Here is an 18,605-nt window from a genome sequence, read left to right on the forward strand (position 1 = left end):
ATAGAAAGTGTAGAGAATTAGCAAATATTCTCTTTTTAAAGCACAGCGTCGTATGTGAGTGCAATGTAAATAACTGGTGATAGTATTCAGCTATACAGTAGTACATAGAGGGGTAGATTTATTATAGTGGCGCTAAAAGCGCTGCTAAAACACTCCCTGCTTCGCCTCAGTAGCGAGGTGAAGCAGAAGGGGACACCGACAAGATCTACTAAGATCTTGCCGCCGAAGCGGGGGAGTGCTAATTCCCCCCTCCGGCGATGCCTCCTCCAGCTGACAGCGCGTCAGTTAACACTGACGCGCTGTCTCCTTCCCCCTGGCCGGCTGGACTGCGCATGCGCGTGATCTCGCTACTCTCGCGAGATCCCAGCGGCGCCTGCAGCTGTCGAAGTCGATAGCTGCAGGCGGCGGAACGGTCATCGATGCTGACAGTTAATAAGTCAGGCAGGAGGCAGGCATGCAGCATGAAATATTGTAGCTGCGCTATGCCTCCTGCCCCACACACCGCCGCCGAAAAAGTACCCGGCCAGCAGGTGTGATAGATCAGGGGAAGAACTATCCCCTGCCTTAAGGCACGGGGATAGCGCATATTCCCCTGATAGCCAGATAATAAATCTACCCCACAGTGAGAAGTGGGTGGGGAGCTGACATCATACTGTACATCTGACATCATACTGTACATCTGACATCATAATGTACACAGGTGTTTCAAACAAATGTCATTCTTTTTGGTATGCGCATGTCACCAGAAATACCTTTTGTGCAAAACTAATGTGTACTATGTGTTCATTCAGTGACTTGTATTCATTCCGTTCAGGTGTTGCTTTATCTAACGGTGAGAACTGGAAAGTGATGAGGAGATTCACCCTTTCAACCTTACGAGACTTCGGAATGGGGAAGAAGGGTATAGAGAACAAGATTATTGAAGAGGCCGAATGTTTAACAAAGACATTGAAGTCCTATGGAGGTTAGAGTTTAAAAGAAAAAAAAAAATATTTTACACCAACCTTTTTCTAAACGATGCAACCAAACAGAGTGCTGGGAGTCTGTGTAGATGGACCAGCCGCTGTCTTATGAGAACCAGGCAACTGTGCAGAGTGCCAGTAGTCTGAGCTACTCGGCCAGCCCCTGTCTTATGAGAACCAGACAGCGGAACAGAGTGCCAGCAGTCTAAGCTATTCGGATAGCCCCTGTCATATGAGAAGAACCAGGCAGTGGAGCAGAGAGCCTGGAGTCTGAGCAGCTCGATCACCCCTTGTCTTATGAGAACCAGGCAACTGAGCAAAGTGCCGGGAGTCTGCGCAGCTGAGCAGAGTGCCGGGAGTCTGCGCAGCTTACCAAGCAGCTGAGCAGAGTGCCGGGAGTCTGCGCAGCTTACCAAGCAGCTGAGCAGAGTGCCGGGAGCCTGCGCAGCTTACCAAGCAGCTGAGCAGAGTGCCGGGAGCCTGAGCAGCTTACCAAGCAGCTGAGCAGAGTGCCGGGAGTCTGAGCAGCTCAGCTAGCCCCTGTCTTATGAGAACCAGGCAACTGAGCAGAGTGCCGGGAGTCTGAGCAGCTCAGCTAGCCCCTGTCTTATGAGAACCAGGCAGCTGAGCAGAGTGCTAGGAGTCTGCGCAGCTCGGTCAACCCAATCTTTCTGTGTAGCCGGACTGGCCCTTCCGTCCTCCTGGCATTTACTCCAGAAGAGCAATGTGGCCAGTCTGGCCTTGCCCTCTGTTAGTGTTCTCCTCCCTATACATCAGAAGTGAATTGATTTAATTTACTTCAATAATTGTAGCAATGTTTATACTTTATACTTGAGGACCTTTTGGATTTGACAGAGTCAAAGTAATCTTTGCCTTTAGTTTTATTATTCTTCAAACACATTACATTCTTCTTCCAATGCCAACATCACCCCCCCCCCCCCCCCCCCAAAAAAAAAAAAAACACACACACTGGACAGAAAGGGTGGGGGGAGTTGATAGACACATAGCAAAATAATAATAATAATACCTTTTACAGGAGGACTATAGGTCCCAGCAAGCCTCCCCCATATTATAATACTAGAATTTGTTATATAAAATGCGCATGGATCATAAATGGAATGTAGCTGCAGTCTAAATGACAGGAAGCCGGCATTTCTGGGCAGAAACCTGACGTATCTGTGTGTCTACATACATACATACATACAGGCGTGCCCAGGCCTTTTGGGAGAGATAGAATGATGTCAGCACTGAAAACTTCCACCCTCTCAGTTGCAGATTAGTGGCATCCTCAGACCCTCTCACATTTATTGGGTTAAGCGGGTACATGTGCTATGCTCAAAGCATCTATTCAGTTGGGCTGGGGACATGGTCAGAAGCTTGCATAGCGCTGGCTATGCCCCCATAGTGACAAAAAATGGGGGCATTCCTGCAGAGGCCACGCCCATTTTTTGTGAGCATGCGTTTTGATCAGCAAGGTAAAAATGTTGGGAGGTACGAGCATGTGCTGGGCTGGGAAGAGCTGCTGCTACAGTGCCAGGTAACGGAGACCCCACTGGGCTTATTTTAATGTAAAATTGTTCTGTATTTCTGTTCAATCTCTCATTCCGTTTATCACAATTATTTTTATTTCTAGGAAAACCCTTAAATAATTTGCGCATCATGAACGCTGCTGTAGCCAATATAATTGTGTCCGTGCTACTTGGCCAGAGGTTTGAATACAATGACCCAACCATACTGCAGCTCCTGAATTTAATTAATGAAAATATGAGACTCCTGGGAAGTCCTGTGGTCCGGGTACGTCGTTTTAAAATTACATTTTTTACTTTTTTCCTCTCTGTGCATTCTCCTCATTCAAATGAGCTTGATAAATACTATATAAAGACTACTATCAGTAGTTACCTATTCACTAAGTCATTATACTCTACTAGTTACCAGCCCTTTAAAAGTGATGGAACAACGTTAATAAATAATAAATAAATTAGTAATGTCAGCACTGACAGTCTGGTGCCATCTAGTGGCAGCTGGTTTGCACCTAAAGGTGAGGAGCTTTAGGGCGGTATTCAATGAGGCTGATTCGCCATGTTTTTATGGCGATTTTGTGCTGTAAGGTGAATTTTTGACTAAAACGGTGAATCACCCTATTCAATGACCAGATGGCGAATACATTTCAAGGTTTTTTTCGCCATGATTCACCGAGTAGCAATCGCTATCTTTTTATGGTGAAGTGGAATGTGATCTTTTAAAATAAAGTGTTTTGTTTTTTACATTTGGTGTCAAAAAATCAGGAATTTTATTCTGAGGAGGGGCATGCTATTTCTATTCATGTGCTGTAAGCACATAATTATATATTTAATTTTAAAAAATATATATTTTTTTATTATTATTTTTTTACACAGACCAGCCAGCAGGGGGCCGGAGCCGAGCCGCTCATTAGATATTCATATATTCACTGCACCCGATCATTACATATGCACGATCGGGTGCAGTGAATACCCGGCCCCCTGTTGGCTCTCCGGGGGGGGGGCAGCCTGCCCACCTCCACCCCCCACAAACGTTCTGGGGCAGGCAGGGAGACTTCCATCTCCCTGCCTGCCGCCGTCCTCGGGCTCCCTGCGGCATCGCTACAGGAGTTAAAATTCGCCAGTCAGGGGCAGCGAGCCCCTGACTCGTTGAATACTGGAGCCGGAGATGCTCTGGAACGTGGCGGGCAGTGGCGAATGTGCAGCGAATCCTAAACAGGATTCGCTGCACATCGCCAAAATGCTCATTGAATACTGCCCTTAGTGTTTGATTACATAGGATTCTGTCCTACCATAGCAGGCATATAACTTAAACATGGGACTTTTTTACAATATGTATAGATAACCATATGTGCTTATAATAAAACTATAAATCTGTAATAGTAATACACCTAATAAATGGTGCCGAAAGAGGGGGTATTAATTATCTGGGTGCAGGTCTGATCGAGGGGCCCAGTGTGGCCCTGGTTACCTGGCAGCAGCTCTTCTTAAACCAGCACATGCTGCAGCGTGGCCAGGGAGGTGCTTAAAGTACTAATATATTTTTTTTCTTATTTTATCCTAAGGGTGCATGGCCATGCCTCCAACACCCATAAGGCCACACCCATTAAAAGTACATGGGCCTGGCCAGGCTTTTTACTGCCCTGCACCATTTAGCAGAGATGGTAAAGTACGTCAACTTTGCTTACTCTAAATGCTGCTTCAGTACCCCGAAGTGGTGTGGTCAGCTGAGGTGCAGTGAGCGTCCCATCTGGTACAGCAGCTGACCACTCGGCTCCCCAATTGGAGTCCAGGAAAGTTCTATGTTGTTTTTTTTTTACCATATTTTTTGTAGTATTCTGCAGCAGTGTGGCGACCTCCAGTGGTGCCAAGAGGGGGCGGATAGTTTTTTTTTTTTTACAGGGTCCTGTTGGCCGCACCCCCTTTTTTTACTGGGGCCCAACGGTGCTGTTAGCACCCCTGGTGACCTCTTAACATCTAGCACAGCAGCCAAGTTCCTCCCTCATTTTTTTGAGAGGGCAGGGAGTATGAGGATTGAGATCTTTGCAGATCCCTCCCTCTCTGCCTGGTAGGAAGAATGTCTAGAGGGATCTTTGAAGATCCTTCCCCATCTCCCCCCTCTCCAAGAGAGAAGATTGGGAACATCACACAGGCACAGCTTCAAGCTCAGCCTTTGAAGGTACCACTGAGCACCAGGGAAGGGGCCAAAGCAGGGTGCTCTGCAGACACTGTCTGCATATGAAGGCGTTTGAAAGCTGGATGCCGGCTTGAGAATAGGCTTGGGAGGAGACTAGCTCCCACAGACATTCGAGGCTGCTGGGATCCAGCTGTCAATAAAGCCTCAAGAAGGCCACTTCTGAACTGAATTCATAAAGACAGGGCCGGCGCCACCACTTGGCAAATCTAGGCATTTGCCTAGGGCGCCGGCCACTGGAGGGCGGTATTTTGCCCCCCCCTTGCCGCCCGGGTACCTGTCCTGCTGCGTATTTGTGCGTAAAAGCTGGCGGCGGCGGCAGCGGAGGGTCCCTGCAGTCAATAAGAAATAACGAGCGCTATCCATCGGGCTATGCGGAAGCGCTTCTGTTTTGGAAACACTGGCCGCACGCTGATTGGCTGAGATTCAGCCAATCAACGTGCGCCGTGCAGCCAGTGTTTCCAAAACAGAAGTGCTTCCGCATAGCCCGGCGGATAGCGCTTGTTATTTCTTACTGACTGCAGGGACCTGCCGCCGCCACCAGCTTTACAGCGCCGCAGGACAGGTACCCGGGCGGCAGACACCGGGGCGCCCCCACCCCGACTTGCCTGGGGCGCTCTGGTTCCTTGCACCGGCCCTGCATAAAGATCTGTTACAGTCACTGCTGGCTCACAAACTCTCTTTGCAGCCCTTTTGAGCTGAAGAGTCTCTGAATGGCCCATTTACTATTGTATATTTGCAGTTAATACCCCCACTCCCCATAATTGTATCGTATAACTCCCCATTTTTTGTACTCTCCTCCTACCCTGTGGTAATTTATTATTATTTGAACCCTCCCCACTCCCTTCAGCATAACTTTTATATGCCCCCCCTCTTCTACCATTACTAGTGTTCATTCTAGCACCCGCTATCTTTGAAAACCCATGCAGTTCCTCTTTCCTGTCTGCGGTGTCGCTATCTGCTGTGGTGTTTCTAGCACAGGTCTGGTTTGCATATCAGTGCTGATATACAGACCACACTGTGCTAGAAGCACTACAGCAGACAGCGACACCCCAGGCAGGAAAGAGGAACTGCATGGGTTTTAAAAGATAGCAGGTGCTAGAATGAACACTACTTTACCACACCGCCCAACTTTTGCATTTGTTGAATATGGACACTCGTGCGGCAAGGGATTGTGGCTTATGCAAATGAGGGTGCGGTTTATGCAAATTAGGCCATGTCCCCATTTTCGGTCACTGCACCGCATTCTGTCAGATTGGGGGGACGGGACTCCCAACTGCCCCACCCCCCGCAATGGGACACTGCCGGGTGCGGGAGGGACGCGGGAACATCCCCAAAAACCGGGACGTTCCCGCGTTTAGCAGGACCGTTGGGAGGTATGCTTTACTGGTTATTATAGATCACATTAGGGGTTACCCCCTCCTCCCACTCCACATGCAAAAAATGTGTCAGGGGACTGATGTTTGTACCATTGTTTATTAACATTTTTTTTTATATATAAATTGTGTTTGTTTGTTTTTTATCACATTGGATATCTTTTAAATATGTTCTTAACATAATTTAATCCTAAAACAAACATTAGTTTCAGAGAATTTTTTTTTTTTTTTAATAAAAAATATTAGTCCGTTACAGTAAGTGGAGAGATTTGTTTATAATGTATTTTTTCTCTTAGCTGTACAATGCGTTCCCATCTGTGATGGACTGGCTGCCGGGCGTTCACAGAACAATCTTTGCAAACATTAGAACGTTCCAGAACTTTATAACAGCGACATTTACAAAACACAGGAATGAGCTGGATGTGAACGACCAGAGGAATCTGATTGATGCGTTTCTGGCTAAGCAGCTGGAGGTATCATCTCAAATTATTTAACAAATTTTATACATAAAAATAAACATCCGTAGAAGCATTGGGGGTGAATTTTCTAAAAATGAAGAAGTGATCAGAATCTGCCTACAGATGGATCCGCTCTCTACTATTCCACCAGTGCCAGATTTCACTAGCTGGTGAGCGCTGGCCGGCAGGCATCTCGGACACTCCCGCCTCCCATTGCCGAGAATGGGGCACGCAAGTGTTCCATTCTGGCATATGGCGCGGGACAGCGATGGCGATAGTCGCACTGGGAGACCCTCTAATGAGAGCAGCTCCACCTGTACCTCTCTATCGCAGCCTATAAAATTATAGACACAACCTGATTGGTTTCTATGGACAACATCACCTATGTTTATTTTTAGAAGCTTTATTACATTCCCCCTTAGTGTTCCATACCCTTATGTTGTTTCTTATCTTTCTTGTGACGGACGGAGTGAAAAAACTGAAATTGAGAAATTGAAAATCGGCTAGTGTGGGAAAGTTGTGACTTGACTGAATAAGAAATGTGCAAAAGCTTTTTGATCTGAGTCAACATCTGTTCTGGCAAGAGGCCTGAAGTTTCACTTTTTTGGTGAAAATGACGAAAACTATGAAGATGCTCCGATCTAGTTAAAAATATGTCATGATGTCGAAGAGTGGTTTATTAATATACTTTAGCTTAGTAAAAAAGAGTACGAGCTTGTCCTAGTGCAAAGTGACTGACTTTGGCGGGAGAAAAAATCCCTGATAAATGACCCATTTTCATGGTTTCAATTGTGAATATTCTGTGTTTTCTCCGGAACGTGTTTTTTTTTTTTGGGGGGGGGGGGGGGGGGGGGTGCATTACACTCTGTTCTTTAGGTGCAGGATTTAAAACACTTCTGTTTGTTGTCTTTACTTGTGGCAGTTTGTTTTAAACATGAATTGGTCTGAAAAACAGTTTTGCATCCCCTATGCTGGGAACATGAAAGGGCTGCATTACGGCATATAGTTATGCAAAAGATAAGCCAATATATTAACAGTTAAATACGTTGAAGTGTATTATGATGTAATAAATAAATACATCTAATGTTTATAAAAATAGTACCAAGAAAATAACTAGCGCTATGCGCGGCGCTAGTTATTTTCTATTCACTGCAGGGACCCTGCCGGCCGATGCCAGCTTTATACACAATGACAGCGCCGCAGGTACCCCCGCGGCACAGACACCCCTGCCAGCTCCAGCACTGCAGGGACGCCGGCGCCACAAGTTTTTTACACAGTTCCCTAACCCTCCATGCTGGGGGTGAGGGGCGAACTGCCGCCCTCCAGGTGCCGGCGCCCTAGGCAAATGCCTAGAGCTGCCTAGTGGTGGCGCCTGCCCTGGACACAGCCTCTGGACACCGCCCCGGGACACAGCTCCTGTACACTGGACACAGCCGTCACACTGCCCCTGGACACAGCCCCTGGACACTGGACACAGGACACAGCTCCTGTACACAGCTCCTGTATACTGGACACAACCCCTGTACACTGGACACAATACCTGTACACAGCCCCTGTACACTGGACACAGCCCCTGTCTCACTGGACACTGGATACATGTAGTCACACTACAGCCAGATTAAGGTCTAAATGGGCCTGGAGCTGAAAATGATCAAGGGCCTATTATGTGCAATATTAGGGGTTGTAGCAAGCGCCTAATAATGTGAGGGGCATGACCAGTGATCTGGTTGGGTGGTCTGCTCATGGGTGTGTCTCTATTTGTGTAAATACTTTCAACTAATTATATATGCTTGGAAAAGCAGGGGGCTGACATAAGAAAAATGCAGGGAGATATATTGGCAAAGGAGCACCCGCAGGATGCCGATGTCCTAATATACTTGCAGGGTGAGGCGGCACTCCAGTTATGAATAAAATACTGAAAGTCGAAACTTGGTAGACAACATTTCAGCACCTTTTATTTGGTCACCTAAGTTTACCACACCATATACCCTTATACAAATCATGCAACACAATAGTAACCCCGGTACTTATATGTTAGTTGGGCGCCCACTATAGTTAGTACGCTCATACCCCCACTATCCATGTTGGCATGGAGTTGATTTTATATAGTGTGGCGAGCGCAGAGAGCCACCGAGCCCGAAGCGTGGCGAGCGGACACGGAAAACTAAGCAAATAGCTTAGTGGGTGCCCAACTAACATATAAGTACCGTAACCCCCTTATACTGTACTTGCCTCTTACACATTATACCACATGGAATGAGCCAAAATTCCTACTGATTGAGCCAAATTCACACTATGGCACACAGATTAAGGCAAAATTCACATTTTGCTACATGGCTTGAGGCATGAGCCAAAATACACACTATACCAGGCATGTCCAAACAGTGGCCCTCCAGCTGTTGTGAAACTACACGTCCCAGCATGCCTTGACATCGTTTTAGCATTCCCTAATAGCAAAACTGTGGCAATGCATGATGAGACTTGTAGTTTCACAACAGCTGGAGGCCCATAGTTTGGACATGCCTGCACTATACCAAACAGATTGAGCAATAATGCACAATATGCTTCATAAATAGGGGCATTGTGCGCCGAAGGCGCGCATTAAAAATTTACACCATAATGCCCATTACATGTTAAGCCTCACACGATAATCTTCATTACGTATTATGCCAAACACCATAATGCCTATTAAAAATTATGCTACATACAGTAAGTGTTGCTTACCTACATGTTCATTGCCATGGGTTCCATGCTCATTGCCATGTGGGATTACATGCTCATTGCCAAGGGGGAATACCGTGTTTCCCCGATAATAAGACACTGTCTTATTTTTTTTTCTTGAACAAAAAACACCATAGGGCTTATTTTAGGGGTAGGGCTTATTTTAATGAACATTGACAGCAAATGTCAAGAAACATGCCCCCAGTCCTCCTTAATAAACATGCCCCAAGTCCTCCATTATACCGGTAAACATGCCCCCCAGTCCTCCTTACAGTAATAAACATGTCCCCAGTCCTCCGTGATAAAGGTAAACATACCCCAGTACTCCTTTAAGTCTCAATAATGTCCAGCTCTTCTTTTCTGTGACACAGCTCCGTTCTGCAGCCGCGTTATGTGCGCGGTGACGTACCGCACCGCAATGCATCCATGGGAATAGAAGCGGCTTCAGAAGAAGCCTGTGCTTTTACCTACACAACGGAGGTGAGGGGGGTTAGGGGTGGTGAGTGGGGGATCAGGGGGGTTTAGCAGGTGTAGAATCTAATGTCTGAACGCCAGATAATGAAATTTTACTAGGGCTTATTTTCGGGGTAGGGCTTATTTAGGACCAGTGTCCAAAATCAAGGGTAGGGCTTATTTTCGGGGTAGGTCTTATTATCGGGGAAACACGGTACATGCTCGCGGTAACTGGGGGACAGCACCGACGGGCAGAAATGACAGCCATTGACAGCCGAGCAGTGAGTAGGGGGCTGCCCGGCTGTATTCAGAGCACTGCATGTCCCGGCTATTTAAAATAATACCCCTTTCACACCAAAAAATGCAGGGACTTACCCGGACTGGCCCCTTTTACACCAGCCTAGTCTCTGCATTTTGAGGGCGAGAGAAAACCACCCCCGCCCCCCTTTAAACAACCATCTATATCTTCGGCCATATCTATATATAGCTATATCTTCAACTGACCCATTTAGATGTAGGCTTCAAATAATTTTGGTCCCGTGAAAATGGGCCGTTTGGTTCCAGAGAAATCTGTCTTCAAACAACATGAACAGCCAGAAATGAAAAAAAAAATTGGTTTATCCGCAATATCTCTAGAACCAATGAACCCATATGGACCAGGTATCAGATTGAAGGCCCAGCGATTTGGGTTCGAATGAGATCAACCTCGAGCTTCTGTGATGCCGGAGGGGGAACTGGCAGCCGTTGGAACTGGGTGGAGGTCGGAGTTAGCGGGTCCCATGTTATTCTATGGGGAAAATGTTCCAGGTTTGCCTGGCGGTATCTCCGGTTCCCGGGGGGCTAGCAACACGGGGCTGGGCTCGTTGGAAAGCCCTGGCCCTCAGCTACAAAATGCGCCTATTTGGAGAGTGGGCCTGGAGCTGTAGCTCCATCAGGCCCATTGTTAATCCGGCCCTGGTCACACTGGACAATGGATATATGTCACACTGGATATATGTCGTCACACTGGACAATGGATATATGTCACGCTGGACACAGGATATATGCCGTCACACAATGGTTACATGTCACACTGGACACAGGATATATGTCGTCACACTGGTCAATGCATATATTTGTCACACTGGACACTGGATATATGTCGTCACACTGGACACAGGATATATGTCGTCACACTGGACACAGGATATATGTCGTCACACTGGACACAGGATATATGTCGTCACACTGGACACAGGATATATGTCGTGACTCGCGACACTGGACAATGGATATAGGCCGTCACACTGGACACAGCCCCTTGTATTACTGCAGCCCCTGTACTCAGCAGCACTGCAGCCCCTGCATGTGAGCACTGCAGCACTGAGTTAGTTAAATCACACAACACAGGGCTCAGGGCTAAATAAATCACAACACAGGGCTTAGGGCTAAATAAATCACAACAGGGCACGGGCCACAGGACAGCCCCTGGACAGTGGACACTGCAGCCCATGCGTGTGAGCACTGCAGCACCTAGTTATTTAAATCACACTACAGGGCTCAGGCCTATAAACAGTCACTGACTCAATACAACTCTACAACACAGTGCACAGAGCACAGGGCAGTGAGGGCACAGGGTAGATCACGGAGCACAGCACGGAGCACATGGCATGGAGCTTCCCAACCACCCTCTTCCCTCTCCAAGATTGGAGTGAAGATGGAGGGGCGCGCGTGCGTCTTTTGTAAGATCCCGCTCCCGCGAGAATCCGACGGCCGAATGATGACGTTTTGCCTCGTTTTCAGCCCGGAATTGAGGCGGAAACTCCCGAGCCGCCTCGGATCCTGACCCGGATCCCGAGATTCGGATCTGACAGATCTCGGGAATCCGGACCCGCTCATCTCTACACTAAACATTAGATGTATTTGTTTATTACATCATAAAACACTTCAACGTATTTAACTGTTAATATATTGGCTTATCTTTGGCATAACTATATGCCGTAATGCAGCCGTTTCATGTTCCCAGCATAGGGGATGCAAAACTGTTTTTCAGACCAATTCATGTTTTAAAATAAACTGCCACAAGTAAAGACCATAAACAGAAGTGTTTTAAATCCTGCACCTAAAGAACATGCATTGTTACTGAACTTACTGGAGCATTCAGTAAAGAGTTTGTTGGACATTAGAAGACACATAGGGGTACTATTCTATTAAAGACAAACAAAAGCGATTTACCCTGTTTTTTTACTCGTGTCGTATCGCTATGGCGGGCCGGCAACCTGGATAAGCGCAGCTCCATCTACAGTATATTAGACTGTCGATGCAGACTTACATCACATACGCAGGGATAATTATAGGACACAAATAATGCCTTTTTATGTGAGGGCTTCTTTTTTAAAGTTTATTATGAAAAATTTCCGATGCACAGCTGGTGGTGAAATGAGCAGAGTTTATGTCCCCCCCCACACACACACACACACCCCACCTGCCCAAAAAAATAAAAATGCAGATCTAGCAGGCCCCTTCCTTCTATGAAAGGTCACCTTGGTGTATTCGAGCTAATCCTGATGTTACACAATGGTTTCCAATTGATTACTTTTATTAATTATTCTTTATAATGATGATGCTACTGTATGTCCCTTGTCCACAGGGGAAGCCAGAATCCACATTATATTACCACAATGAGAACCTGGTTGCACTGGCGGGGGATCTCTTTGCTGCTGGGATGGAGACCACCACGACCACTCTGCGATGGGGCCTTCTGCTCATGATGAAATACCCGGAGATCCAAAGTGAGACCTATACAGTGTACCATGCGTGAGATACTATACTACTATCCTACTGGGGCAGCTGATCACGTGACCGATCATGTGACCATATAAGGGCAGAAGCCACCAAGGCGAGTGCTCAACTCTGAGGTTACTCTTCATATCCTAATAAAGTTGGGGATTTGTTATTCCTTCATATACCTCAGTCGCTGGTGATACAGTCGCTAGGTAGACAATATGAAGGTCCACATACATTAGGTACTAAAGTTCGACAGGGCTTAGTTCAAAATAAAGGTCAACAAGAATTAGGTTGACAAGCAAAAGGTCTACATGAGTTCACCATCCCGTTCGTACCTAGCAGAGCGAGCTGGGGGGCGTGGGTTGCTGGCAAAAGTCTGCGCCAATGGGAACGCCCAGCGTTTCATGGCCCATTCCAATGAAAACTCTTTGCGTTCCCATGGTAATGCGGCCGTGACGTGGGTGCGCGGGGGGGGGAATGGGCAGCTGACGTCGGCAGATGACAGCTGCCTGTCTGCTTCTTGTACAGGGCACCCGCAGATCTAAGACACCATGCCTGCATGCGATAATAATTATACATCCGTGTGATGAAGTCAAATATCGCATTGCGAATCTGTCCGATAGTGTCACATCTGCAGCTGAGGATGTGGATGGTGAAATATGGCCGCTTTTGTAAATTGTAGTTTTGTGCTATGAAGAGGTGACACGCATTTCAATTTAAGTTTTCCTGTTCTTTGATGGTGCAGTGACTTTTTGTTTACAAGGAAGAATTTTTGTCTTTTTTTATTGTATGTGGAAGCCATTTTTTATGTGGAGTTTTCACAATTTTTTTGACTTTTATAAAAAAGAGGAGTGGACTATGCTACTTTAAATAAGGATATCGCTGAGGAAGATACATATAAACGTCTAGTTCACTGTGAGAGGTCTCTAGAAAACCCCCTTGTTGTATGTCTTTTTTGGTAGTTTACAGTTGAACTATCTTTTGGGGACTAACAGCAGCAGGACTTTGTCGAGCGCTCAAGGATTTGCTTTGCTTCATTTGTTTAGCCGCATTTTAATTGAAGTACCGTCTCTTTTCTGTCAGAAAAAGTGCAACATGAAATTGAAAGAGTGATCGGATCCGCTCCGCCTCAGATAGAGCACAGGAAGCAGATGCCGTACACCGACGCCGTGGTCCATGAAATACAGCGGTTTGGTGATATCGCACCCGCTAGTGTCCCACATGCAACTTCTCAAGACATCACATTCAGAGGCTACTTTATTCCAAAGGTAACTCATGTCCACAGCAATTCTGATAAAATAAAGGTTTTACTGGAACACACTGAAAGAATAAACTCATACTGTACAGTGCTACTAACTACAGTACGGCGCAGCAGCTAGCAACTGTCTGTATAGGCTTATATGCTCTTAGGGCCCCCAAAAAAACGAGTCTGACTTGTCCTAAGGACAAGTCGAACCAGTTTACCCTTGAGCTCCCCGGGAGGCTCTCTTAATGTACGATTTGACACTTGATGCGCCATTTTTACATTCAAAAAATTGCATGTAAAGAAAAAAATCCTGGGGAGCTGGCAGTGGCGGGGGGTGGGCAGCAGGGTCCGAGCGGTGGCTGGGAGCATGTAGCGACATTTGCCGGGCAACGGGGTGGGAGGCGGCTGCTGAATTTAAAAAAAATATGTAGAAAATACTTTTCAAAATATTTTTTTGAAATTCAGCAACCGCTTCCTGCCCTGCCACCCGGCAAAAGCCACTACGAGCTCCCAGACACCGCTCAGACCCCACCGCTGTACATAGGTAGTTTTGGGGGTAAGGGGGGTTATTCAACGGAGCGGCCTCTCGCTTACCGAGACAAATAGAATCGGGCCCAGTGTGTGCTTTTTTTTTTTTTTTTCTTGCTTAGTAAATTTACCCCAAGATCTGTCCAATTTAATTATTCACTTAAATGGTCAATTAGGCTACTGACTTTGTGGGGTAATAGGGTCTGAGGGGTAGATTTATTATAGCGGCACTAAAAGCGCCGCTATAACACTTCCTGCTTCGCCTCAGTAGCGAGGTGAAGCAGGAGGGGAGAGCGACAAGATCTACTAAGATCTTGCCCGCTGAAGCGGGGGATCGCTAACTCCCCCCTCCAGCGATGCCTCCTCCAGCTGACAGTGCATCAGTTAACACTAACGCGCTGTCTCCTTCCCCCCGGCCAGCTGGACTGGAGCAAGCAGCAGGGACAGCCCTGTCCCTGCTGTGGTCATAGGGCATCGCCGCCTGCAGCTATGTCATTTTGGCTGGTAAAAATGACCCAATATTGGGGCAACTGTATTATAGCAGCACATAGCGTGCAACTATTATACTTCTGCTTCACCTCATTAACAAGGCGAAGCAGTAAGGGACATCTACAAGATGTATTAACATAGAATGTGACGGCAGATAAGAACCACTTGGCCCATCTAGTCTGCCCCTTTTTGAAACATATTACCTCAAACCATATTTGATCCTTATTTTTTTTGTAAGGATATCAATATGCCTATCCCAAGCATGTTTAAATTGTACTACTGTATTTGCCTCTACCACCTCTGATGGGAGGCTATTCCACTTATCTACTACTCTTTCTGTGAAGTAATCCTACCTCACATTTCCCCTGAATCTTCCTCCCTCTAGTTTCAGTGCATGTCCTCGTGTTCTGTTGCTCCTCTTCCTGTGAAGAATGTCTCCCACCTGTACCTTGTTAAAACCCTTGATATATGTGAAAGTTTCTATCATGTCCCCCCTTTCCCATCTCTACTCTAAAGTATACATATTAAGATCTTTTAGTCTTTCCTGGTACGTTTTGTGATGTAGGCCATGCACCATTTTAGTTGCCCTTCTTTGTACAGTTTCTAATGTATTTATATCCTTCTGGAGATATGGCCTCCAGAACTGAACACAATACTCTAGGTGAGGTCGTACCAATGACCTATACAGTGGCATTAATACTTCTTTCTTTCTACTGCTGATACCTCTCCCTATGCAACCAAGCATCTGACTTGCCTTCTTCATTGCTTTGTTACATTGCCTACCTGCTTTTAAGTCCCCTGAAATAGTGACACCTAGATCCCTTTCTTCCTCTGTAGTTTCCATTATAGTGCCATTTATACTATATTTAGTCTTTGGATTTTTGAGACCCAAGTGCATGATTTTGCATTTTTTGGCATTAAACTGTAGTTGCCATTCTCTTGTCTGCCGACGTGGGGAGCGCAAACTCTCCCCTCCGGCCATATCCCCTTCCTGACGCGCTGTATCATTCCCCCCAAGTCGGCTGGACTGAGCATGTGCGGGATCTCACTACTCACAAGAGCGCTGTCCCCTTGCGAGAGATGGGAATACTCTTTGCAGCCTTTTTAGGTATTTTTCTTGCACATGTGCTGCACTGCCACTGACCTCACAGCTACCACTGCCCAGATTAAGGTGTGTGGGGGCCCTGGACAGAAAGGTCTGTGCCCCCCCCCCCCCCCCTCTGCCGGACGGAGGCATCATCTCCCTCCCCCCCCCCCCCCCCTATTTTAATGTAATCATTATTAAATTAAAAGTCCTAACTTGCCAAGATGTCTGGACTGCTGCTCAGTGTACTGAGGACCTGGAGGGAAGGAGGCCGGGAGGTGGAGGATTTAGCGTAGTACACACCGACAGTCAGTGTCACACCGCAGCAGTGCAGGGATGGGCACGCTGCTCAGCTTAGCTGCTATACCCGCCCATTGTATACACAGCAGCCAAAAAGCTGTGTGTATAGAGTAGCCAATAAGCGCTGGCAGCAGTGAGCCTGAGCTCAGCCATTCAGCGCACCCAGCGGCGGAACCTCCGGACTCCGGACCGCTCCGATGGTGATGTAATGTGCCTGGTAGTGCGGGTGGGCTGCCGTGGGTGCTGGGCGGCGGCCCGCTCGTCCCTCGCCATTGACCGCTCGGCTCTGCCATGCTGCTATCCATTTACCAGACTGTCTGTTAGCCTGCCATGCCACCCTAAATTGGTGCCGCCTGCAGCAGTGGGGTGGCGGGTGTGGGGGCCCCGGGGTGACCACCCCTATGGCCCCGTGGTTAATACACCACTGCCCCTGTGTCCCCTCTACCCTGATTGCTGCTACCCACCCCCAACCCGCACAAGTCCCACCCCTCACTGCTGATCATACTCACTACACCCAGGGACAAGTGTATGAAGGGCTACCGGTCATCAGATCCGCTTCTATTTGTGACCCCATTGCCGTAAAGTCATCTGCTGCTTCACAGCATCACATTACTGCACTGTGGGTCCCCTTCCCCTCCCTTACCGTTCATCGGTCACTGGGTAAGCATCCCTCCTGGGAAGAGGGATTTTTTTGGGGGGGAGCTCTTGTGGTCAGGGGGTGTGGCCTATGAATGGAACTCTTGGGAGGCCACGCCTCCCATTTTGACACCTTCATACCATTCTCAATGGCTAATACACCTACTAATACTGCAATTTGAACTTCTGAAAACACAGTGTGCATACAGCTTGCAATGCTGAGCGTGGCCCTGTGGGATAAGCAACGCAAGGAAAAGACTGTGCCGGCAAGCCAATATTGACTCGTCAAGTATAGTCAGAATTGAACATAGTCACAATCTCATGTAAAAGTTTGGGGCCTGATTCTGTTTTGGTCGCTGCTGTGTAAATTTTCACAGGGCCGATTATCGATAAACTGCACATACGTCTGGGCCGCATACCAGACACCATCCAGCGATGAAGTCCTGCTACTTTCTTTCTTCGCTAGCCACGCGCACGGTGGTTGACAGTAAGCCGGCATCTGAGTGATGGTAACTGGCCATTTCATAGGCGTGCTAAAAAGAGGCAGCCGTTCCTCGGGGAAAAGCAAGCATGCCCCAGCATTTAAAGGGGTAGGGTGTGACGTCGGCTATGGACTCGATCAGGCTGATATCATCGCAGCTGCCAAGTTTGTCAAGACCTGCTCAGAGCCTGCGATCAGTCATGAGCAGGAGGGAAACCATTTTATGGTCTGTATATAATGCCTATCTCTTCGTCATTGTGCCACGACCAGCTTCTAATTTAGTGACAATGATTGGCATATCTATAATAGGTGCATGGTGTGCCTTTAAAGATGGGTCATTGGGTCCAGGGGGCCCACACACTACACATCACATAACATATAGGTAGACTCCCTCCGGAGTCCCATGGCTGCCAACGCTGCAGCCAGAGATTCTTGGGAAAATGGTGTGGCGGCCATGGTCACATAGACCTGCGCATACAAAGTAGATGATGGCACAGAGCCTGCTAAGCCATCGTAAAGGAGTTATATGTCACTACAGGGGGGCATTATGTATATGGCACTACTGGTGGTATTATGTGTGTACTAGGCTCTAATGGTGGTATTCTGTGTGAAATAGGCACTACTGGTGATATTCTGTGTAATAGGCACTACTGGTGGTGTTATGTGTGTAGTAGGCACTACTGGTGGTATTCTGTATGTAGTAGGTACTACTGGTGGTAATATGTGTGTGTAATAGGCACTACTGGTGGTATTATGTGTGTAATAGGCACTACTGGTGGTATTCTGTATGTAATAGGCACTACGGTGGTATTCTGTGTGTAATAGGCACTACTGGTGGTATTATGTGTGTAATATGCACTACTGGTGGTATTATGTGTGTAATAGGCACTACTGGTGGTATTCTGTGTGTAATTGGCACTGCAGTTGTATTCTGTGTGTAATAGACACTATTGGTGGTATTATGTGTGTAATATGCACTACTGGTGATATTCTGTATGTAGTAGGTACTACTGGTGGTATTATGTGTGTAATAGGCACTACTGGTGGTATTCTGTGTGTAATAGGCACTACTGGTGGTATTCTGTGTGTAATAGGCACTACTGGTGGTATTATGTGTGTAATAGGCACTACTGGTGGTATTTTGTGTGTAATAGGCACTACTGGTGGTATTGTGTGTGTGTGTGTGTGTGTGTGTGTGTGTGTGTGTGTGTGTGTAATAGGAACTACTGGTGGTATTCTGTGTGTAACAGGCACTACTGGTGGCATTATGTGTAAAAATGGCAGTACTGCAAGAATGTGGACCTTACATGTGATTGGCACTACTGCAGACATTATGTTCATAAATGGCACTACTGGTAAAGGTGGACACAACATTTATAATTACATCACTG

The 18,605-nt window shown here is 47.0% G+C and overlaps 2 protein-coding genes across 3 annotated transcripts in view; both read left to right on the plus strand.

Annotated features, from left to right (window-relative positions):
• Positions 1 to 18,605, plus strand: part of LOC146064818 (cytochrome P450 2C5-like) — a 150,592-nt gene that overhangs the window by 21,481 nt on the left and 110,506 nt on the right. The gene's annotated exons all lie outside the window — the stretch shown is intronic.
• The window catches only part of LOC146064821 (cytochrome P450 2C5-like), a 31,153-nt gene that overhangs the window by 11,635 nt on the left and 913 nt on the right, over positions 1 to 18,605 (plus strand). For both annotated transcript variants that reach the window (XM_083178723.1, XM_083178722.1), the window contains exons 4-8: positions 815 to 964; positions 2,596 to 2,756; positions 6,349 to 6,525; positions 12,314 to 12,455; positions 13,534 to 13,718. In XM_083178723.1, the coding sequence (XP_083034849.1) occupies positions 815 to 964; positions 2,596 to 2,756; positions 6,349 to 6,525; positions 12,314 to 12,455; positions 13,534 to 13,718 (815 nt within the window). The remainder of the gene's footprint in view (positions 1 to 814; positions 965 to 2,595; positions 2,757 to 6,348; positions 6,526 to 12,313; positions 12,456 to 13,533; positions 13,719 to 18,605) is intronic.

Source organism: Crinia signifera, chromosome 3, assembly GCF_055691185.1.
Source record: "Crinia signifera chromosome 3, ASM5569118v1, whole genome shotgun sequence".
Lineage (NCBI taxonomy): Eukaryota > Metazoa > Chordata > Amphibia > Anura > Myobatrachidae > Crinia > Crinia signifera.